Below are 23980 nucleotides of genomic sequence, written 5' to 3' on the forward strand. Positions count from 1 at the left end.
CCCCCACCCACGCACATATATTTAGTGTTGACAGCTGTTTGAACTTGAACTTGAGTGCCACTGGGCAGTGGAACAGTCACCACTGTGCCCACTTTTCTTATGGAGTTTGCCACTTGGGATGTTCACAGCTCAAAATAGTTTGCATCCTGAAGTGTTTTTTTTGTTTTTTTTTGTTTTTTTAAATGTTTTATTTATTTATTTATTTTTATATTTATTTATGGCTGTGTTGGGTCTTCGTTTCTGTGCGAGGGCTTTCTCTAGTTGTGGCAAGCGGGGGCCACTCTTCATCGCGGTGCGCGGGCCTCTCACTATCGCGGCCTCTCTTGTTGCGGAGCACAGGCTCCAGACGCGCAGGCTCAGTAGTTGTGGCTCACGGGCCTAGTTGCTCCGCGGCATGTGGGATCTTCCCAGACCAGGGCTCGAACCCGTGTGCCCTGCATTGGCAGGCAGGTTCTCAACCACTGCGCCACCAGGGAAGCCCCTGAAGTGTTTTTTTAATGATCTTTGGACAGGGGGCTGTTCTTTGGTTAATGAATGCTGATCAGAACATTTCTCCAGCAGCTTCTGCGGCTCCGAGTCAGCCTTCTCTCTGGAGCCATTGTGCTTTAGGTTCATGTTTTGAAAGTTTTTCAAGGCACGTAATCCCCTTTCCCACCTGAGTTAGTCCAAAGACATTCTTTCCTGACTCTGAGATTGGTAGCTTCAAATCTGACAGTGACGGACATGATTAGACAAGAGTAGTTTTAAAGTGAGTTGTAGATGCAGAGCTTCCAAGAGGTTGAGGTTTCTGCATTCTTTGAATTCTGCTTCAGTTTTCCCTTTTTAATGAAATATCGTGTAAAAATTTGGAAATATGTTGAAGGCGGATGTGTTTTGTACATTCTCGGAATGTGAATTCGGTTGTAGGGCTGGCCGAGTCTATCCTGTCATTCCGTTGGCCGGTCCTTTTGGTTTTCCGCCTTTTTATTGACTGTACAGTGTTATCAAGTCAACATACCATCCATCTCACCTTTCAGTTGTGAGGTGTGACTGTGCTATTTGATCCATGGTTATAAAATAATTAATAGTGGGGAAGTCCCTTAAAAAGAACTCTTAAAGGATATCTTGTTTCTTTTTAGTCACTGAAGTTCATTTTTTTTATTTTCCCACTTGAGTGCTATGGTCTATTTCTTATGAAATTTGAGTAACATGTTTTCAAAGTGCAGGACACATTTTATGAACTCTGTTGTTACTTTCCAGGAGAAGGCTTTTGGAGCAATTCTCCCTTGCCCTTGCCATGTGAGTCTTTGTTTTTTGATCAAGTGGTTAAGAAAAATTCTAACAATAATTATTTCTTGACTGCAGGCTGCCTCCTTAACTCCCATCCTAGAGAAGGTGTTTGTTGCTTTTAGAAGGTCACAGCATAGAAAGGGTGATAAGGGGGACGCAGGACCTGCGATGATGCAGATAGACTCTGGGCTGTTAGAGCCTGTGGGGATCCGGGAAGTTCAGTCCTCTGACCGAGGTGGGCAAAGAGCTGCTTCTGAGAAGTGAGGAAGTGGCGGCAGGTTTGGGGGAAGATGCACATGGTTGGGCTGTGGGGAGGGCGTTTGGGGACCCTCACGCAATCTGGGCGTGTGGAGTATGTGTGCAGGACCTGTGTGAGCAAGAGGCTGAGGCTAAATCTTGGTGCCATCTGGTCCATCTTGGATGCTTTAGTTAGTATGCGGTGGAGAGCTCAGGAAGGTTATGCTAAGGGAGGAGTGGTCAGTTCAGCAGTACCAGGTGAATCTGCGGGCTTCGGGGTGTGTTGGGTTGGAGGAGGAAGCGGAAGACAAGAAGTCAGTTTGGAGATGCTCGCAGTCTTTTTAGGTGAGAGACAAGGAGGATCTGAAATTGGCCGGGAAGAGATGGGTAGTTGGGAACAACTGCAGAGGTGAAATCACTGAGGAATCGGGCTGGCAGGGAGCAGACTGTGGTCTCAGTCCTGGGAAGGGCAGTCTGAGGAGAGGAATCTGGTTTGGCAGGTAGAAAGGCAAGTTTGGTTTATTAGCGTAGTGTGTTTTTAGTGCTACCTCATTATTTGGTATAGCATAGATTGCTTTTTATTTTCTCCCTTTCCATTTTGCTACCACAAAAGGAGAGCTGACAGCTTCCTTTTATGAGTTAAAACTAACACCATGGAAGGTGGTTGGAGAAATAGTACAAACCCAGCCCTGGTTACATCAGCTGCAGCCCTGCATCAGCCATTTAACGGAAGCCATACCCACAACTTTGGACATTCAGGTCTATTAGCCAATAAATCTTTTATTGTACAAGCCCAATTTTAGGTTTCTTTTCTTTTTTTTTTCTTTTGTCACTTACAAATGAGAAAATCTTGATACATTGGCATCACCTAAACGATTAATCTAGAGACTCTAAAAAGCACCCTTAAACTAAGCTTTGTTTCTATTTGATGATGTTAGTAAAGTATGTGCGATTATTTCTCTATTCTGTCCTTAACCCTATTGCTACTACCTATGTGCTTTGACAATGGAGAAAAAGGAAAAAAAAAAAAAAAGACTTTATTAGTACAAAACGTGACATCAAAAGATAATATCATACAAATTATAAACATAAGAGGTCATCTGCCCAAAATGACACAGGATTTCCTTTTGGGTAAACAGCGCTGTGAGGGTTTGTGTGTTGGGGTAGGAGAGACCTGATACTGTGTGGTCTTCAACAGTAAAAGCTGCTACTCCTTTTGGTCACCTATTCTCTGCAAGATTCCAGTGGCATGTGGATTACCCCTTTATGACAGGGCATCCCCCCAAAAGAACCACTTTAACAAAATGTAGCTTTACTTTCCCATATGCCACTTTTCAGAATGTTTAATTATTTTATAGCACTGCTTGTATGAAGTGATTAAATGTTGTATTACTTTAGCTGTAGCAAATACATATTACAAACCTTATTTATAAACTAGCTACAGAAAAGAACTCATTATTACACAAAATAATAATATAAAAATAGTACTGATGATCTCAGAGATGTTTCTGGATTAATCCACTCTCGCAATTGCCCTACTATTTTATTTTTTGTTGTAGCCCTGGACCTTAAAGTTCCTTTTTTTAAAATTTACCTAACTTTTCAATATTTGAATAAACTCCTTATGATCTGACTTCTAACTCTAATACCTTCCAGACATTCCTCTCACTAAAGTCTTAAGTGATTTTCAAAAGTTAAATCCAAAGATTTGTTTGTATTGATCTGACTTTTTTCTTCTTTTTTTTAAATTGAATGGTAATTGACTTACAACATTATTAGTTTCAGGTGTATAACATAGTGATCCAATACTTTTATACAGTACAAGATGATCCTCTTGATAAGTCTGGTTAGCGTCTGTCACCGTACCAAGTTATTGCAATATTATTGATTATATTCTCTATGTTGTACATCACATCCCCACGATTTATTTACTTTATGAAAGGAAGTTTTACCTCTTACTTTCCCTCACCTGTTTCACTGACCCCCCTGTCTTCCTCCCCTCTGGCAACCACCAGTTTGTTCTCGGCATATATGTCTGTCTGTCTGTCTGTGTATATGTATATATGTGTGTATGTGTATATGTGTGTGTGTGTGTGTGTGTGTGTATGTATATCTCTCACATCTTCCTTATCCATTCATCTACTGATGGACACTTAGGTTGCTTCCATGTCGTGACTATTGTAAATAATGCTACAGTAAACATAGGGATGCATATATCTTTTCGAATAAGTGCTTTTTTTGTTTGTTTTTGTTTTTTTAAGGGAAAAATTCCCACAGGTAGAATTGCTGATAGTTCTATTTTTAATTTTTTGAGGAACCTCCATACTGTTTTCCATAGTGGCCTTACCAATTTACATTACCACCGATAGTGCATAAAGGTTCTCTTTTCTCCACATCCTCTCTAGCCCTTTTATTTCTTTTCTTTTTGGTGATAACTGTTCTGACCAGTGTGAGGTGGTATCTTATTATGGTTTTGATTTGCATTTTCCTGATGTTTAGTGATATTGCGCATCTATTCATGTGCCTGTTGACCATCTGTATGTCTTTGGAAAAATGTCTGTTCAGGTCTTCTACCCATTTTTCAGTAGGTTGTTTGCTTTTTTTGATGTTGAGTTCTGTGAGTTCTTTGTACATTTTGGATAGTAACACCTTATCAGATGTATCATTTGCAAATCTCTTCTCCCGTTCAGTAGGTGGCCTTTTTGCTTTGTTTTTGGTTTCCTTTGCTCTGCAAAAGCTGCTTAGTTTGCCGTAGTTCCATTTGTTTATTTTTGCTTTTGCTTCCCTTGCCTAAGGAGACACATCCAAAAAAATATTGCTACAACCAGTGTCAAAGACTGTACTGCCTGTGTTTTCTTCTAGGAGTTTTATGCTTTCTGGTCTTACATTTAAGCATTTTATCCATTTGAGTTTATTTTTATATATGGTGTGAGAAAGTAGTCCAGTTTCATTCTTTTGCATATAGCTGCCCAGTTTTCTCAACACCATTGATTAAAGAGGCTGTCTTTTCTCCATTGTATATTCTTACCTCCTTTGGTAGATTAGTTGATTGTGTAAGCATGGATTCATTTATGGACACTATTCTATTGCACTGATCTATGTGTCTGTTTTTGTGCCAGTACCATCCTGTTTTGATTACTGTAGTAATCAAATTACTGTACTTTGCAGTATAGTTTGAAATCAGGGAGTGTGATACCTCCAGCTTTGCTCTTCTTTCTCAAGATTATTTTGGCTTTTTGGAGTCTTTTGTGTTTTCATACAAACTTTAGAATTATTTGTTCTAGTTCTGTGAAAAATTCCATTGGTATTTTGATAGGGATTGCATTGAACCCTTGGTAGATTACCTTGGGTAGTATGGTCATTTTAACAATATTAATTCTTCCAATTTGTGAGCAGCATACATCTTTCCATTTGTGTGTGTTGTCTTCAGTGTCTTACAGTTTTCCAAGTACAAGTCTTTTACCTTAAAAGTTCTGATATGCAGTAGCTGTTATTCAACTCTTGCTTCACGATATCCTTATTTGCATTGCATATTGTTTCCTGAAAAATATTGCCTTTCATATTTCTGATTTGCTTTGGCACAGTGGTTACAAAGGCAAAACTTGGTGCTTCTCATCTTCTTTTATAATTTCAATTTCTCCTGTGGCCCAGTAGGGGACATATAAAACACCAGTATTTACTAATTTGTCCTGACCAATGGAAACTGTGAATAAACACAGCCACTTTCTTTTGCAAATATATTTAGGCAAACAAATTCTATAGCAAGCTTAGTTTTGCCAGGCACGTTTATCATAGGTTTGTGATTTTGTTGTTTTTGGGAGAGGATATTTGACCCAGAGTTGGGAGCAGAGAGCTTTCATGAGGGTGGAAGGTAGATACAGAGTGCGAAATTCTTCTCAGCTCTTCCTCAGTTTAAAATGTGTTTTCTCAGTTTTGCCTAAAATCTGACGAGGTCCTAAGAACATATGAAATACTTATTTTGAAAAGTCAGTGGCAAATAGAATTTCAAAAATACTCTATGCCACTCCTTCCTGGGTATTCCCATGCCTTCTTTCTTTGTATTCTATTAGCATTTGTAATTGAGTGTACTAAAGAAACCACCCATGTCTTGACTATGAGTAAATCTGGTAGTGTTTTTTGGTATCTTGACTTAAGAAAAAACTTGACACTATTAAAAATATTTTTTATTAGCACATATATGGTAAGGCTTGAAATACATACATACATATATATATATATGAAAACATGACTTACAAAAATGTTTGACAAGAGTATTTGAAAGATGGGCTAAATGTCTTCCAGCCAGTTAATAGCAGAGAAAGAACTGAGCTTTGATAACTCACAAGCCAGCAACCATATCCCGTATCTGCACATATGAAATTTGTTTTTCAGAAAATATGATGTGTAAATTTTCATTTTATGTGTAATTTCTCACTCATTATTGTAAATTTTAGATTTTCTTTTTATCAAGTCCAGTTGCTTTCTAAGAAAACTGCTTTTCTCTGCTCCTAGGGAATAAAGTGTGTTGCCAGCTGGGGGTATTTGTGTGCATTTGTCTTTTCCCAGACATCCTAGATTTTTTTCCCATACCATTGAACAGGGGAAGTTTCTGGCAACTTATGCCACTATCTAGATTCCCTCTGTAGAGTTTACTTAAACATATTCTAACACCAGAACACTAGGCTCATTAAGTGGCTGAGCTAATCTTCATATAAAACATATTTAAGATGTATCTTATATCATCCTCAAAATGCTATCAGAGAAAAATTACATTTTTTGCTGCGATGTACAGAGTTTATATCTGCTTTCCTTTGAAATGCCATGAAATAAATCAGTGGGGGATTTCTTAAGTAATTTTTTGGGTGTCTGCTTATCCTGCTTCTTCAAATCAGAGAAGACTTGACTTTTTCACTACAAACAGGCCTCTAATCCTTTATCAGACTGTGCCTGCTTTTAAGTTGGTCTTTAATGACCCTGTTGAAAAAAATTGCATAATATGCCAACTTAATTCTTGTGTTTAGAAGAAGGAAGATGCCCCTGTGAATTGTCTTGATTGCTTCCTGTTTTCCTTATTGCTATTTAAAGTGCTATATTAACTGACCAGACTATTGATTATAAATTTAAACCTTCTATTTTGATGGGATAAGATTAAATAATGTATTATTTTTTCTTTGATGGTACAAAAACAAGCATGGAAACTTACATTTTAGTTTTATTATTGTACTAAATTGAATAGTAATGCCTAGAGATGATACTTATTATCGTGGACATGCTTCTTATTCAGTTTTCTTTATTATGTAATTGAAGATTACAATATGCATGCACAGACTTTATTTGAAAGGAGGTGGGAATTCACAAAGTATCTGTGCTTTCTTGTGTTATATTTCCCCTTTTGGGTTTGGAAGTTTCTGAGTCACGCTGAGCTCTTAATGGGATATGCAATTTCTTACATAAGATTTCTCTAAATGGCTGGCATAGAAAGAAATAAATAATGGGGTCCAGGCATACGTTTACAGCTGACAATAGCAGAGAGAATTCTTTCACATAGAACAGGATTTCTTTTGACTGGCAGCTGTAATGGGTTTCTGTTTGGCTCCGAGTGTAGGGGATTCTGGCAACATGGTAAGGTACAAAACAGACAAAAAACACGAACATGATGCTGAATATATTGCGGCTAGATTTCCTCTTGACCGAGATGGAATTCTTTCTGGACTTCAGGTGGGACTTAAAGATTTTCCTCGTGATAGCAGTGTAGAAAATGACTAAGGAAAGAAACACAATCCAGAAGATGGCTACAAAGATGTAGTTGGAGGCTTTGTGCCACTTGAGGCCCAGTTCATTCTTAAGGTCCATGCATTTAACGCGTGTGGCCTTCCTGGCGCTCCGGTTGGTCAGGATCATGTTGGGAATGGCAAGCAGCAGCGTGAGGCTCCACACCAGCACCGACAGGACTTTGCTGTAGTTCACGGACTGGATGAACGAAGTCAAAAGAGGCTTCACGATTTTATAATATCTGTCAAAGCCGACGAGCCCAAAGAACATTATGCTGACATACATGTTGACATAGAAGAGCACGGCCGAGACCCTGCACACAAACACGTTCAGCTGCCAGGGGCCGAGGCCCGAGTCTCCCAGGATCTTGAAAGGAAAAGTCAGGCTCATCAGGAAGTCACTGACGACAATGTTTTTGAGATAGACGATGAAACTCTTCGAGCTGGGCACGTAGAAGAATATCCACCCGGACACGCCGTTGAGCACGATCCCGGCCACGAAGACCACGAAGTACAGCACGGGGATGATCTGCTGGATTATGAGGGTGTTCCGGGGGCAGGACCCCTCTGCAGGTGGGGCAGTGGTGGCATTCATCGTTTGGTAACTTCTGAAGGCGAGGCCTGGAAGGTGATGTGAAATAGTCACTCAAAGGGCAGTCACGACCTTCGAGTCATTTGCCGAGAAATAAATAAAGGAAAGGGCAAGAACTTGCCATGCCCAGCAAGTTCTTGAAACTAAGTTTTTGCTGTATATATTCCTTAGGTACCTGTCTCTTCCTCCCTTTCACCTTCCCTTCCTTCCTTTTGAAAAGGGAAGAATGGAGTAGACAGATGACAGGAAAGAAAAATGAGAGAAGCACGACAGTCTGAGAACTGAGGTAATCATGGAGACCAGCGTTTCCCTAAAATGATAAAGGTTCCTGTACAACTCTAAAGTTCCAGGAATACTCATTTAAATATAGTCTCGAAGGTAATAAAGCTATAAAAACAGAGAATCTGTTTCATTTTATTCGCAACTCTTTAATATATTAGGTTTAAGAGCTATTGACACAGACCCTACTTTTTAGAAAGCCTACCCTACGTATATTTTAGACATAGGACTATGTCTTACAAGCATACACGTCCAACTGTAACTGGTATTTTTGGTATAGGATTATGGGTACCTTTCAAAATTGAGATATTCTGTGTGTTTTTTTCCCATTTAAAAACTGATTTGCATTATTTTTATAAATTAGAAAACAAACAAAAATGATAGAAAGACGTTAAACATTCTGAGAAATGCTCCCCAAAGTACATTCTAGATCTGTACTGTCCAAATGGTAGCCACTAGCCATATGTGGCTGTAGAGGTCTTGAAATTGGGGCCAGTCCAGATTGAGATGTGATGGAAAATGCACAATGAATTTTGCAGACTTAGTACGCAGAAAATACTGTAAAATATCTCAATATTTTTAATATTGATTATATGTTGAAATATTTTAGGAATATCCCACTAAATAAAATATATTATTAATCTTAATTTCACTTAATTTTACTTTTTTTAAGAATATGGCTACTGGAAAAATTTTAAATTACATATGCGGCTTGCATCGTATTTTTATTGGACGACACTGTCCTAGGTATTACCCAGCACCTTCTTTTGTTAGAGAATCCTGAATAGTCTTCACTGATGTTGGACATAATGATTTGTGGCACAAGGAAGATTAGAACTCTTTTGAAAGATTATTTGATACATCTAAGAAAATGTCTACTGCCCATCTTATCTGTAATGTCAACATCCTGCTTAACCCTTCATCGGTTGGTCCTTGCCCTCAGGATCAAGTCCTAACTCTTTAACCCTGAGCTACCAGAAGTCCCATCTTGGTCTGATCCCTACCAATTCTACCTCCAGTGATGAGTTCCTGCTGTTCTGAACCCTTCTTCCTCATGGGTTCCGTGATTTCTCTCACCTTGGACCTTTGCACAAACTTTCATTTGTGTGGAAGACTCTTTCGCTACCTTCTTGGTTGACTAACTTCTCTTTATCCTCGAGGCCTCAGCTTGGATGCCACTTTCTTTAGGAAACTTTGCCCTCCCAAGCCTTGGTTGGGGTGGATTGGGTGTGAGGTCCCTTGTATGTGTGCTCATAGTTCTGTGCTTTTCTTCTGTCGTAGCACTTGTCTCTCTAGCTGTTTGTTTTTTGTTTCCTCTACTACTGTAAGCTCCTTCAGAGGAGAGAGACCATGTCATTTTTTTTTTTTTTTTTAACCATTGTATTCCTAGCATTACATTTAGGACGTTCGATATTTAAAATATTTGTGAAATAATGAATATGCAATCTGGGGATATAAGACATGAGTCCCTGCTCTTAAGAAATTTACATCTAGTCAGGGATCATGGGAAAGAAAGATTGTGGAGAACAGTGGGTTCCTTGAGGACAGAGAATTTGTCTTGTTCATCTTTGTATTTCTGGTGCCAAGCGTGGTGCTTTATACACAGTGAGCGAAGGGCTGTGTCAGTAAAATTAAGGAAATGTGAGAAAGTAGAATTTGGAAACGTGGAATATGAAATTCAGTCACATTGCGAATAAAAAAAAAAAATCACACATGCAAACTTTGTGTGCTGCTTCCCCCAAAAGAATATGTTGCTTCTGTGTACTCTTCCTGCAAGCATATGGCAAAACTAGTTACATTTCTAGCAATTGATTTTGCCTGTCCTTGGGCTTCCTTTGAAAGGAAATCTAATCCCCTGCCCACTTGGCTCTGATCATAATGGGTTTGTTTGTAGGTCCTCTGTGGCCTGTTTCATATTTTAGATGGTAAGTGAAGGGCCCATGTTTTCTATTTTTAACTGTCCACTGTGGCAAAGAATCTGTGTTTAGTAAATAACTGGTCTTGTCCCCTGATAGTAAGGTGCAGCTTAGTCTAAGAGCCAGTCTCACAGAGCTCAAGAGAATGCTCCCAGGGGTCCCGGTGCTGGGGACACAGCCCCTCAGTCAGTGCGGTGCGGGGATCATGATATGTATTCAGTAATTGTTGGATTCACTGGAGTTTAAAATATAAAATTTTTTAAAAAGCAGATGTTAGTACATTTTAAAGTAGAGAGAAACATTAGCTGTATAATATACAACTAAATACTGAAATAGTGAAGAATTTCCAGAAATGATTTAATGAGTACCAAATTTCTCTCTTTATAGAAAAACTATAGAAGCCACTGTATATAGTAATAGTGAAGAATTTCCCAGAAATGATTTAGTGAGAGCCACCATTTCTTTCCTTTCCTTCTAGAAATCTGTAGAAAGACATTTTCTCAGAATCTCGTGACTTTTGTCCTTTTGCACTGCAGTATGTCTGAATGTAGCCTGATGCCATGGGTCCGTGACTATGCTCTCTGGGTCCTCAGAGTGTCAAGAATCTGCGCATATGTGCTTTGCCATGCACCTCATGCCTCCTCCCTTCCTCACTTTGAGGTTGGTGGAAGGGGCTAGCTGACCCAGGTAAACTTCTAGAGCCAGAGTGCCTTCTGAAATGAAATGAGTACTCAAGGCTTGCTTGGGTCTTTCCCTCCAAACGTCTTCTTGCTATTTTGGGCTGTTTTTAAGCAATGGCAGATCAGAGTCTCCGTTTGAGACGTGTTGACTGGGGGAAGAAGCAGGGCATCACTGCTGCTCGCGCTGCTGTCCGGATGGATACAGCAGAGGCCAATTAAAGGGGCATTCTACGTAGGTAATGAGCTAATGGTAAATCCGAGACAATTTTAGTGGTAATGTTCACGCTCTTAAGTCTGTTTTTCTTGAGCAGTAGTGTTGATGGCAGGGCACTGTGACCTCCAGGTACATAATTTATCGTATTTGGTCCTGGTGTCTCAGAGTGTGGCAGCCTTTTCTACAGGGATGGATCAAGAGATGTGTGGAAAAGGGGCTATCTTAAGGTATCTGCAGCAAGTGAGGCCAGTTATATATCGAGACCAAACGGCAGGAATACATGTTAGATGAAAAATAGGACAAGCTGATAACAGAGACATGTATCGCTTTGACCTTGTAACACCTGTCCAGTCTCCTCTCCTTGTCTTTAGTATAGAGGTGATTTAATATCCCGACAGAGATCTACTAAAACTGCAAATCAGTTCACAGATGGAGGAAATGGTAACGTACGGATGCTGATTTTATACGGTAACGTAAAAATAGATAAGAACCAAATAAATCAGAAAGAAAGAATGTCTTGATGTGGCCCAGCAACCCTCCATTCCCTGCCCCAGGCTCTCAGCTGATTTACTATTTCTAAGCAGCTTGTCCCAGCCCATCAAAGACAAGAGACAGGCAAAGGGGGAGAAAGAAAGAGGAAAAGCACCTCTGGATGATGATCAACCGAAATAAGGGACATTCTGTGGAGCCAGTTTGTGGAAGTGTAGCCAGCCCTGCCCATGGAAGTTACTTCTGAGATTACCTCTGAATTTCTATAGTGAAAGTGGTCATTATGTTAACCTTGAGGCTTCAGGGAACATAAGCACAGCTCCCTGAATTCTTGAGACTTCATTTAAGAAGGATTTCAAGGGGCTTCCCTGGTGGCGCAGTGGTTAAGAATCTGCCTGCCAATGCAAGGGACACAGGTTCGAGCCCTGGCCTGGGAATATCCCACGTGCTGCAGAGCAGCTAAGCCCATGTGCCACAACTACTGAGCCTGAGCTCTACAGCCCGCAAGCCACAACTACTGAGCCCACGTGCCACAACTACTGAAGCCTGCGCGCCTAGAGCCCGTGCTCCGCAACAAGAGAAGCCACAACAATGAGAAGCCCGCGCACCGCAGCAAGGAGTAGCCCAGGCTCGCCGCAACTAGAGAAACCCCATGCACAGCACCAAAGACCCAACACAGCCAAAAATAATATAAATAAATAAATAAATTTATAAAAAAAAAATTAAAAAAAAAAGAGAAGGATTTCAAGATAAACCATAATGGGGGAAAAATATATATACACACACACACACACAAACACACACACACACACACAAAAGAAGAATGTGTGTGTGTGTATGTGTGTATATATATGTATATATATATATACAGCTGAATCACTTTGCAGTATAGCAGTAATTAACACAACATTGTAAATCAGCTATACTTCGATTAGAAAAAAATATTATAAGGCTTCAGCTTCTCTTAGGTGGAAATCTTCCTTGTTCCACAAATCCAGGTAAAGGAGAATGGAATGACTTGAAACGTTTTAGTCTATATAAACCGTCACTTTGGCTCTTTGGTCACATAATGGTGGAATGGATCTATGAGACCAAAAGACAGCCGTTAATGTGTAATAGGAGCCTATGAATTGCTTTCTCTCATCTTTTTTTGCACAGCTAGAATATCAATGGCAAAATTTCATTTTAATCCAGATAGTGAGTGCTGTTGTTCCTAGTGAAATGTTAGGTCTCAGGGTCGGGCTGCATTAGTATTTTCAGGTTGTAGAGTATTGCATATAACCTCAGGGCTCTCTCTTTGGGCAGAACTTAGTTGATAACAGGGCCAGACAAGGCGATGCTCACTCCAGAAATACATTCATCTTAATAAAAACATACTGAGTTCATTACTCATCCTCTGTGTAATTACACACAATGACCCATTTTTCTCTGAAAATGGACCACCTTCCACTGTTCTGTGTGCTGTAATTCTACTTTCTCTGAAGAAGAGAAGTTATTCCTTCATAATATTTTGATGAAATTAACAAAGCTCTTGATAATACTAAAGAATTTGTTCACTTACGTTTTAAAATTTTTGTCTAATATGAGGTTTCCTTTCAATGAAGTAATTTAGCCCAGTGAGTGCTTGTCATCTTGAAGTGGCCAAGGTGCTTCTTCGCTAATGATCCTGTATTGTAGGAGAAAAACGAAGATTTAATTAAGTTAAATAAACGCCAGAATGTTTTTATTGAAGAAGTATGTGTGGTAGCAGTGCACTTGCTTTTTAAACACAGCTTGTATAATTGTGAAATATTTCAACATGCGCTTTTGTTGTTGCTTTACCGAACTTCGTTTTGGTTGTCACTATTGACGATTACTGATGTGATGTAAACCCTGGTGGGAACCTTATAAACCCTTTACTTGAGAGGATTGCACATGAAGTGTTTTTAGTTATTGGTTTATTTCTCCCCCCCCCCCCCCCCCCTTTATGGGTTTGGTTGCTCAAATCAGCTCATTTAAATTACTGAAGTTAACAATTGACCATTTTGCCAGGAAATCATAGGCAGGCTTTTTTTGTTTTCTGTCTTTTTTTTTTTTTTTTTTTTAAACCTTTGTACCATTGACATTCTGGGTTAGATAATTATTTGTCGTGAGGACTGGCCTCTGCATTGTAGGATGTTTAGCAGCATTCGTGGCTTCTATCTATTAGGGGCCAATAGTATCATCTCCCTAAGTTGTGAACAAAATGTCCTCTGGGAGGCCCGATTGCCCCTGGTTGATAACCACTGGTCTACTTACGCATGGACTTTGCCAAGATAACATCTGAAAGCTATATTGTATGATAGGAAGAGGATAGGTTTGGCAGAATGGTGGTTGGATTTGGTTCTGCCTTGGTCTAGGTTGTCACCTTTCTGAATTCTTTAAGGCAACCCTTCTCAGACTTTAACGCGCATACATATTTCCCAGGGCTCCTGCTAAAATGAAGACTCAAGATTCCATACGTCTGGAGTTGGGTGTAATGTTGATGCTGCTATCCCAACGAGTACTCCTTGAAGAGCAAGTTTTTTTTTGTTTTTTTTTTTTTTGAAGACTCTGTACATAGGGGACTTTAATAAATATTTGGTGAGGAGTGTAAAAAAACAACCTTATTTTTCTTTGCTGTAGTTGGGACTTGAGGTAGGAAAAAGTTACATTAAAAGGAGCCTGAAATCTAAGACTTTACTTAGAGTTTACTCATTATAAATTTCATCATAATAATCTCATCCTTCTAGTCTAGAAATATAAATAGATATTTTATGGAGAACCAGTGGTTAAAAAAAAAACGTATTTACCTAGAATAGCCCTAAAAGGTCATGAAGTTCTCTTTAGAAACAAAACAAAGAGATTTAGTTCTCTGTGGTGGAATATTATATTTGATCCAGGTCAGTACTGAGCATGTTCTGGTCAGGAATGATATCTTCTAACTTCAGGACAGTGCTTACTCCTGGTGAAGGAAGGAGGAGAAAGGGATGCCATAGGGTGGTTGGACTTTAGCTGTATTTGTGGTATTTCATCTCTTAAATTCTGAAACAATGATGCCTAAATATTACTGTCAATTAACACTGGACGATTAGGTGTATTGGTGTTAACATTAGTTTCTGTACTTTTGTGTACTTGACATGGTTCATAATTAGAAAAGAAAAATGTATATGGAGGGACTTCCCTGGTGGCGCAGTGGTTAAAGAATCCACCTGCCAGTGCAGGGGACATGGGTTCGAGCCCTGGTCTGGGCAGATCCCACATGCTGCGGAGCAACTAAGCCCATGTGCCACAACTGCTGAGCCTGCGCTCTAGAGCCCGCGAGCCATAACTACTGAAGCCCGCGTACCTAGAGCCCGTGCTCTGCAGCAAAGGAAGCCACCACAATGAGAAGCCTGCGCACCGCAGCGAAGAGTAGCCCCTGGCTCGCCACAACTAGAGAAAGCCCGTGCGCAGCAACGAAGACCTAAGGCAGCCAAAAATAAATAAATAAATTTATTTAAAAAAATTTATTTAGGGCTTCCCTGGTGGCGCAGTGGTTGAGAATCCGCCTGCCAATGCAGGGGACACGGGTTCGGGCCCTGGTCTGGGAAGATCCCACATGCCGCGGAGCGGCTAGGCCCGTGAGCCACAATTACTGAGCCTGCGCATCTGGAGCCTGTGCTCCGCAACGGGAGAGGCCGCGATAGTGAGAGGCCCGCGCACCGCGATGAAGAGTGGCCCCCACTTGCCGCAACTGGAGAAAGCCCTCGCACGGAAACGAAGACCCAACACAGCCATAAATAAATTAATTAAATAAAAAAAAAATTTATTTACCTAGAATAGCCCTAAAATGTCATGAAGTTCTCTTTAGAAACAAAACAAAGAGATTTAGTTCTCTGTGGTGGAATATTATATTTGATCCAGGTCAGTACTGCTGAGCATGTTCTGGTCAGGAATGATATCTTCTAACTTCAGAACAGTGCTTACTCCCAGTGAAGGAAGGAGGAGAAAGGGATGCCATAGGGTGGTTGGACTTTAGCTGTATTTGTGGTATTTCATCTCTTAAATTCTGAAACAATGATGCCTAAATATTACTGTCAATTAACACTGGGCGATTAGGTGTATTGGTGTTAACCAACATTAGTTTCTGTACTTTTGTGTACTTGAAATAGTTCATAATTAGAAAACAAAAATTTATTTAGGGCTTCCCTGGTGGCGCAGTGGTTAAAGAATCCACCTGCCAATGCAGGGGACGTGGGTTCGAGCCCTGGTCCGGGAAGATCCCACATGCTGCGGAGCAACTAAGCCCGTGCGCCACAACTACTGAGCCTGTGCTCTAGAGCCCACGAGCCACAACTACTGAGTCTGCATGCCACAACTAGTGAAGCCCACGTGCCTAGAGCCCATGCTCTGCAACAAGGGAAGCCACCACAATGAGACGCCTGCGCACCTCAATGAAGAGTAGCCCTTGGCTCGCCTCAACTAGAGAAAGCCCATGCACAGCAACGAAGACCCAACACAGCCAAAAATAAATAAATAAATTTATAAAAAAAATTCAATAAAAAGAATGTATTTGGAGAATGAATTGCTTTCAAATCACTCTTTAATCAGTACCCACCTATGATGAGCATTTTCCTTCCTGTTCTTTGTTCAGTTCTTATCTAATGACAGTCTGACAATTCCTTCTCTGTCCTTACAGTCCAAACATCAAAAGCTTTGATCCAAGGTGCCCCAAGATCTTTTCATATGAAATAAATATTTGTTTTCTAGATGATTCTTCTAACAGTAGAATGTAGTATAGATGTGTGTAATCATTGTGTACATTTCTAAACTTACTAAAGCCATTTTCTTATTATTGCTGCTTTTATCTCCCTTGCTGTAATGTGTGACTTTTTTTTTTTTTTTCTCTTTGTGGTGCCAGTATGTGATATCCTAGATGGTTTCCAGAACAGTCATAAGGGTTGAATAGAAGGAGAATTTATATATGGGCTACTTATTCAGTCTTGTAGTCATATTTTATAACATTTTATGTTATTAAATGCTTTATAACATACTTTATATTTTAAAAATATTTTATACTATTGAATAGTATTAATTAATTCTTAAGTCTGTCATCAGGCTTCTGGCCTTTCTTATTCTATGGTCGGTTGAATATTTTAGAATTACTTGCATCCTCACTCTTGGTCCTGCCTCTCTTTCCCGACATTGTGACTCCTTAGGAGTGGGTCAACAGAGTCCCCTGCTTCTAGGTCATAGACCTGTTCAAGGGGAAGTCACTTTAAGCATGCCAGTTTATTTCATAGAAGGGGGTCAAAGGGGAGGGAGGGAGTGTTGGGCAGAGAGAGCTATCGGGCACATGCACCAAGACACATGAGAGGACAGCACAGCAGGGGGACGTGGATTGCCCAAGCTCTTGAGTACCATGATAGAGCCTTGCCAATCTGTTACTGTTACCACCATTTTTGCAGATGAGGAAACTGATGCTGAAAATGGTTAAGTAACTCATCAAAGGCGAATTGGGCAGCTAATATGTGGCCAGACGGTATTCAAATTTATGTCTATTCATCTCCAAGCCAGGTCTCCTCTACTCCTGAGGGAACTCGGAGCAAGCATGTTTTGTTTGTGTTCATGAGTATGTGCATGCATTGCAGGCCCTTCAGCATTTTTCTAGAGTATTGTTTTTAGGAATCACTTATGCAGTATTTTTTTTTGAGGGAAGGTGGACATGTGCGTGTGAGTTTGTGAGTATGTCCTTTTTGATCTAGGTGTTAAAGGTCTGCAAGGTGTGGATGCCTTCAGCTTCTCCAGTTAGTCTCTGGGTACCACTGCATACAGAACCTCCATAACGGGTAGTGAGTTAGTATGGACGGTAAGCTGATAATGATGCCCAAACCTAGTGTTTTACTTTTAATTCCAACCACTTCCCTTAAAATACTTTTAGCAGAACTCATAGCAAAGTGCAAGACTGGCACCTCCTCGAACCCGGGTCAGTCTTCACATCCTGTGGTGATGCAAGCAGATCACGGGAGCTGGGGGAGGAGGGCGAGGTGTGGCACAGGTGCCAAACTTCTGGGGCCGTGGAAACGGCTACCCATCCTAGCCTCCGTACCAGGAGCTGTATCTGGATTGTCAGGATAGATTTTGGGGGATTTTCCACCTACAGTCTTTGGTATAGCCCAGGGCTTCTCACCCTTGGCACTATTGACATTTTGTTGAGTTCCAGTTCTTTGTGGGTGAGTGGTCTGGTGCATCGTAAGATGTCTAGCTGCATCCCTGGCCCTATCCACTAGGTGCCAGCAGCACCCATGACTTGAGACAACGAAAAATGTCTCCAGACATTTCTTTTAAATGTTCCCAAGTTGAGAACTACTGAAATAGCCCCTTAATGGTAGTTGTATTTGGTATCATTTTGATATAGGAATAGAATTTTGTCAGCTCTCTCATTGGTGCTAAACCTTAACTGTAGGTTGAGTAACTCAGCAGCGATTAAGTAATTCATATGCTTAGGTCTCGGAATGTGAAGTGGGCTTTCTTTACAGCTCTGTTGGAATAATGGGCAGACAGTGCAGTATAATGGTTAAAAGCATGCATGTTGGATGTAGTGGACCTTGGTTAGAAATATGGATCAATTTCTTAATAGCTGTGGTATTGGAATAGTTACAGAGTGCCTCCATGTTTCTGTCTTTACATCTCTAAAATGAGAGAGTAGTAGTTGCTACCTCATAAGGTTTCTATTCCTATAAGAATCAAATACCTGGTGCCTGGCAGTGTATGACTCAGAGGAAACGTTGGGGGTTCAGGGAGTGACTCAGCTGACAATAGGCGAATCGGAGGTCTCTGGGACTCTCAGCCGGCCAGGACTTCCCCTGGGTCAGGCTCCCACGGTGTGCCCTACCTCCCCACATTTATTTGAGGTTGATGTTCTTGTGCACTGACACGCAGGGCTGCAGTGTGCTCCAAACCTCCTCTGGAGTCTGGCCCAGCAGTGCTTGCCTGGGGGAAGCTGGGGGAAGGCTGTTCTTATGGTCCCCGGGTTCTTGTCACAGGAAGCGGCACTCAGCAGTAGGGAGTACCAGTGAAGTCCAGAGCATTTCATGCACTTACTTGGCAGTCCACACAGGCCTGCATTTTTGATGCGAGTGATGTAAAGCTGTGAAACTCCTGTCTTCAGAGTTTTGGGAACTGATTCCTTTCTCTATCTGGAATTAGATTGAGCTGTTAGGATTCCTGACTTATTTTTTTTCCAGCCTGTTCTTCTGCAGCATTGTTTTGGAATATGTGGTTCTATTCCCTGGGGTGAGGCAAAGAAATGAACCTCTGACCTGTTTTTGCTTTACTGAGACCGTGTTTGCGTTTCTCAATCAGGCGTGCAGTACTCAGATCTTCAGATCTTGGGGCTTAGGGCCTTAACGCATATCCCTTTGCCAGGGGGCTGGGGAACAGATTTTCATTTGTGAGGAGCCAACAACTTTACTTAGCTAAATATCAACCAGGTATATGTTTGTTCAAGATTCAGGCTTGCATATTCCAAAGGAAAAGAATATAAATATCCAGGACTTTAGATGGCAGTGGAAATACTACAGAGAAGTGATTCTCACACACTTTAAAGCCTAAAATTTATGTACTTCCTACCTGTTGGAGGAATCAGTAACCTTTGATGCAATAAAATATATTGTTACACTAACTTATGATTTGGGAACTTCTTTAAATGAGTTTGTATTTTATTAAACACAGCATATGACAATGAAGCAACTACATTCATTTCAAAATGAGTAGGACTTGAATGTGAAAGATGCATTTTTATGCAGCTTAAAGATGGTGCTCAGAGTGCGTATGGAAAGAAAGACCTTTGCTTTTTATGAGTCCGAGGCCCATCCCAGTGGGATCCATTGTTGAATGTAAGTGTCCTCTTTAGATCAATCCATTGGTGATTGTTTCACTTTTCGTATGGATTTCAATATGAGTCAGTCATATATGTTTTGAGAATGCTATCTTACATCTTGCTGTGCTCTATGGGAGCTATTAGATGCCATTTCATTATTGCCTCGGAGGTAATGTCCGCATGTACAGAATCTGATAATAAGAAGTGCTCCTTTCCATCTGTACCATGAATTGAATTTCATGCTCATGACCTGCTTGGACCAGGACCAGCTTTATTTTACTCCATGGCGGGGGTTTTTTTTTTTTTTTTTCTTTTTTTAATTGCAGCCTACACTGACTTCCTTTCTAATCTTTCTTCGTACATTGTTGCTTTCCTCTTTTGTATTTTCAGGCTCTCTCTCAGTCTAGAGGCTACTTTCCTTCAAGGTATAAACCTCCACAAGTTCTCAATAAAATTTGTAGGTCTTGAAGTCGTGATAACCTAATAGCTATAAACTTGCTCAAGCCATTTCCAACTTTAAATAACAAAAGTAAAAATCCTCTGTAGGTGGAAAAGTAGCAATCCCCAGTATCAATGAGATTATCTTGTTTCTAAGTATCACTACCCATTAACAGGAACCAAGGCTCCTTGGGGAAATGACTGATTTCAAATCAGGCACAGGGAAAGGTGAGTTGATACCTTGCAGGCCAAAAGCAAGGAAGTGCTCAGACCAATGAGGAAATGTTAAGGTGGGGGGTGGGGGGGTGGGGGAGTGGGGGGGGAAGGACATGGGAGCTGACTTGGTGGCACTTCTAAATTCAACAGTTTGGATATCAGTAAGAAGGACAGGGGCTTCCCTGGTGGCGCAGTGGTTGAGAATCTGCCTGCCAATGCAGGGGACACGGGTTCGAGCCCTGGTCTGGGAAGATCCCACATGCCACGGAGCAACTAGGCCCGTGAGCTACAACTACTGAGCCTGCGCGTCTGGAGCCTGTGCTCCGCAACAAGAGAGGCCGCGATAGTGAGAGGCCCGCGCACTGCGATGAAGAGTGGCCCCCGCTTGCCGCAACTAGAGAAAGCCCTCGCACAGAAACGAAGACTCAACACAGCCAAAAATTAATTAATTAATTAATTAATGTTAAAAAAATAAGAAGGACAGTAATAGATGAAAATACTTTTAAAAACAAACCAAATTCAAGAGTTGACAGTGATATTAAAAATACAGATGAAAAAAGGAGGATGAAGACAGGGACAAGCTCTTCTTTGTAGAAGAATGTCAGCTAGAAAAGGTAGAAGGAGGGCTTCCCTGGTGGCACAGTGGTTGAGAATCTGCCTGCCAATGCAGGGGACACGGGTTCGAGCCCTGGTCTGGGAAGATCCCACGTGCCACGGAGCAACTAGGCCCGTGAGCCACAGCTACTGAGCCTGCACGTCTGGAGCCTGTGCTCCGCAACGAGAGGCCACGATAGAGAGAGGCCCGTGCACCGCGATTGAAGAGTGGCCCCCGCTTGCCGCAACTAGAGAAAGCCCTCGCACAGAAACAAAGACCCAACAGAGCCAAAATAAATAAATAAATAAATAATTTTTTTTTTTAAAAAAAAGAAAAAGTAGAAGGAATGATAGAATCAGAAAGTAAACAGTTTTCAACCCCAGTGTAATAATTGATTCAGGCAACAGTCTTCAGTGTTTGTGAAAAGTCTCTTAGCGAAAGGTTGTAGGAGAGCAAGATGTTCCAATCTAAAAGCATCACTCACAGATCATTTAGAATAACAAAGAAAAAAAGGGTACCTTTTCGTCTGGCAGTCACTGAATGATTGAACTTACCAAAAATGGGATAATTCGATATTTTGCCTCTCAATATGACTCAGTTAGATGTACACAACCTACCTTGTCGAAAAGCTAATCATGGATAAACAATTGGACAAATTCAGAACATGGATCATTCTATGAAACAACAGCCCAGACTCTGTAAATAAATCAATGTCATGAAAAGCAAACAAACATGATGGGGTGGGAGGGAGCAGTTCTAGATCAAAAGAGGCCAAAGAGAAATAATGTGCTGTGTGAGCTGTGATCGGTGACTGGGGGCAGTGGAGGGTAGCACTATAGAAATTATTTTAGGATGCTTGTGTGAATCTGAATACAGACTGTATATTAGATGGTATTATTGAATTGTCTTAATTTTTCTAGGTATGGTAATGGCGTGGTTAAGTAGGAGAATATTCTTAATCTTCAGAGATGCATACTGAAGTATTTAGGAGGGAAGGGTCATGGTTTTGTGCAACTTATATTCAAAATGGTTTAGTAAAAGAAATGTAGTAGAAAATTTAGTAAAAGAAATGTGTGTATATATGTGTGTATACATGTACTTTTCTGCTGGTATATATAACTACATATGTATACATGTGTATATATATGCATATGTATATGTATGTACTGTATGTGTGTGTATTCGTTTTGAGGGAAGGGTCCCTAGCTCAGTGCCTGGCACATAGCAAATGCATAACAGTCCCTTAGACTTCTCTGCTACCCTCCTTACCTTTTCTTCTCAGTCACCTCTGGGAGCTTCTCTGCCTGTCCTTAAATTGGTGTTTCTTATTCTATTCCTGGCCATCTTCTTTTCTCATTCTCCCCATTCTTCTAAGCCAAAATAATCTTTGTTAAGAACATTGCTTAAAAGTGTCATCTATAAGACAGACTTTTCCTTTCATCTATCACTTATGCTTTTGGCTCCTATTATCAGGATAGTGTTCTTGGTGTTGGGAATCCTGCCCTTTTAGAGCCCAGAGTCTGGTGGTTCTGGCCTCTGAGCAGCCTCTTCTCCCCGCTCCGCCCTGAGTACCTCCATTTCCTGCAGCCCTGGGTCTCCCACAGCCCCGGACGTTGCAGATCCTGGCTGCTTCACCTCCAGAGCTCCCACTGTGTCTTGTCATCTCTTTCAGTCTCATCACATTGTACAGCAATAACTGCCATTCGTTGGGAACTTTACCTGGTACCAGACACAGGCAATGGTAATTGCTTTTAAAAATACCTTTTCTTTTTAATGGAATATTTGACACTTTGAGAAGAATTTATGCAGAGATACTAAAGCACAACAAAAAGAACACAGTGCTGACTTGAGAGCCGGAACCTCACCAGTACTCCGGCTTCTCCCTCCTCACTCCTCCCTGGGCTGTGCCTTCCTCCACTGAGAGGGAATCCAGACCTGAATTTTGTGTTTCTTATTTCCTGCCTTTAAACATAAATGATTTTAAATCTATAAGAACATAGATTCCATTATAAAAATTGTTCATGGTTCATGGTGTATGTAGTGTTCCAGGACTTTTTTTAATCCCCAGCTCAGCATTATGTTTCTAAAGGAATTGGAAACTTTGGAAAAGGAATTGGAAATAGTTGGAAAAGATGAAGGTTCACTCACCCTATAGCTGAGCATTTTAATTCCTAAGTATATGCCCTAGAAGTCTCTCTTCCAGAAGCATACCAAGTATGTATGAGAATATCCATGTACAAGGATGCTCATAGAAATACTGTAATGGCAAAAATGTAGAAATAGCTCAACTGATTACTGACAGGAAAAAGGGTTAAAAAAATTTAGTGAACTTTTGTGCAGCACTGAAAATGAACGAACTACCGCTATGCACTTTAAAATCCTCCAGTAGACCTGATAAGACAGAAGTAATCTCATATTATAGTTAAGGAAACTGAAATCTAGACAGCATGAGTAACTTGTCCAAGGTGTAAGAACTAGTGTATTGTAGAACTGAGATGTGGGTCCAGGTCAGTGTCATTCTAAAGCCTTAACTACGAGGGAATATTGTTTCCTGTTGACAAGTCTTATTTTTATTAGCTTGTCTGTTCTACTGCATGGAGAGAGAGCTTTGTATTTTCATCTAGCTCAGCAAATAATTCATAGTAGAAGTTGTATGAATTTCTGATGAATGATCTAAAACATTGTTATTTTACATAGGACGAAAGCTGTGTAAGGGAGCTTAGTGGCTTGAACAAGTTCTGAGATGGTAACCAGAGCACCTACAATCGAAACCCAACTCTTTTCAAGCCCCGAGTGGCTGTAGCATCTTACCTGAATGTTCTTACCTTGGTTACATGCCTCCCCTCTAGTAGGTGGCTAGGAGAGGCCTGGCAGATATAATGTCAGCATAACTTGGATTATTACTACCCCACGTTCCTTATCCAGGGACCACAGTTGCTCTCCAGGGCCAACAGAGGCCTCTCGTCAGCTGTGTGGCTTTTTTACCTATAATATGAATCTGCCCAGCCTGCAGCAGCAAAAGCGCCAGCAAGCTTTCTTCTATCTCTCGAATGTCCTTGACATGGTCAGCCTGTGGGAAAGTGCAGGTATGTTTGTGTGTATGGGGTAGGGGTGTAGAGAAGGCAAAGTAGCAGATATTTGTTGCCTTTGGCAAGTAAGCCAGTACGTGTCACAAAACATTATTGCGCTGCTTAGTTTTTTGGCCCAGTGAAACAAAAATTGAAAAGCAAAGCAAAACATAACTGCCTAGCTATCCCCTTGAGCTTTTCCTTGCCTGCCATCCAGCGCTGGACAAAGCTCTGAGCAGGTACATGCTTTTTCTCTGTCCCAGATAAATCGTGAAAGGCTTCTGTTCCTTTGTAAACTGGCGGGGGCTCTTGGCAAAGGTCTACAAGCATGACCAACCAGGTTTTGTCAAGCAAT

The 23980-nt window shown here is 40.9% G+C and overlaps 2 protein-coding genes across 4 annotated transcripts in view; one reads left to right on the forward strand and one right to left on the reverse strand.

Moving 5' to 3' along the window:
* The window catches only part of MED12L (mediator complex subunit 12L), a 318558-nt gene that overhangs the window by 108627 nt on the left and 185951 nt on the right, over positions 1–23980 (forward strand). The window lies entirely within an intron of this gene.
* Positions 191–23980, reverse strand: part of P2RY14 (purinergic receptor P2Y14) — a 30000-nt gene continuing 6210 nt past the window's right edge. Inside the window, exons 2-3 of the mRNA XM_082459633.1 lie at positions 13009–13113; positions 191–7898 (exon numbers count right to left, since the gene is read on the reverse strand). Coding sequence (XP_082315759.1) covers positions 6859–7872 — 1014 coding nt within the window. The 5' untranslated portion in view covers positions 7873–7898; positions 13009–13113 and the 3' untranslated portion in view covers positions 191–6858. The remainder of the gene's footprint in view (positions 7899–13008; positions 13114–23980) is intronic.

This window comes from Balaenoptera physalus, assembly GCF_965194825.1.
Source record: "Balaenoptera physalus genome assembly, chromosome: 4".
Lineage (NCBI taxonomy): Eukaryota > Metazoa > Chordata > Mammalia > Artiodactyla > Balaenopteridae > Balaenoptera > Balaenoptera physalus.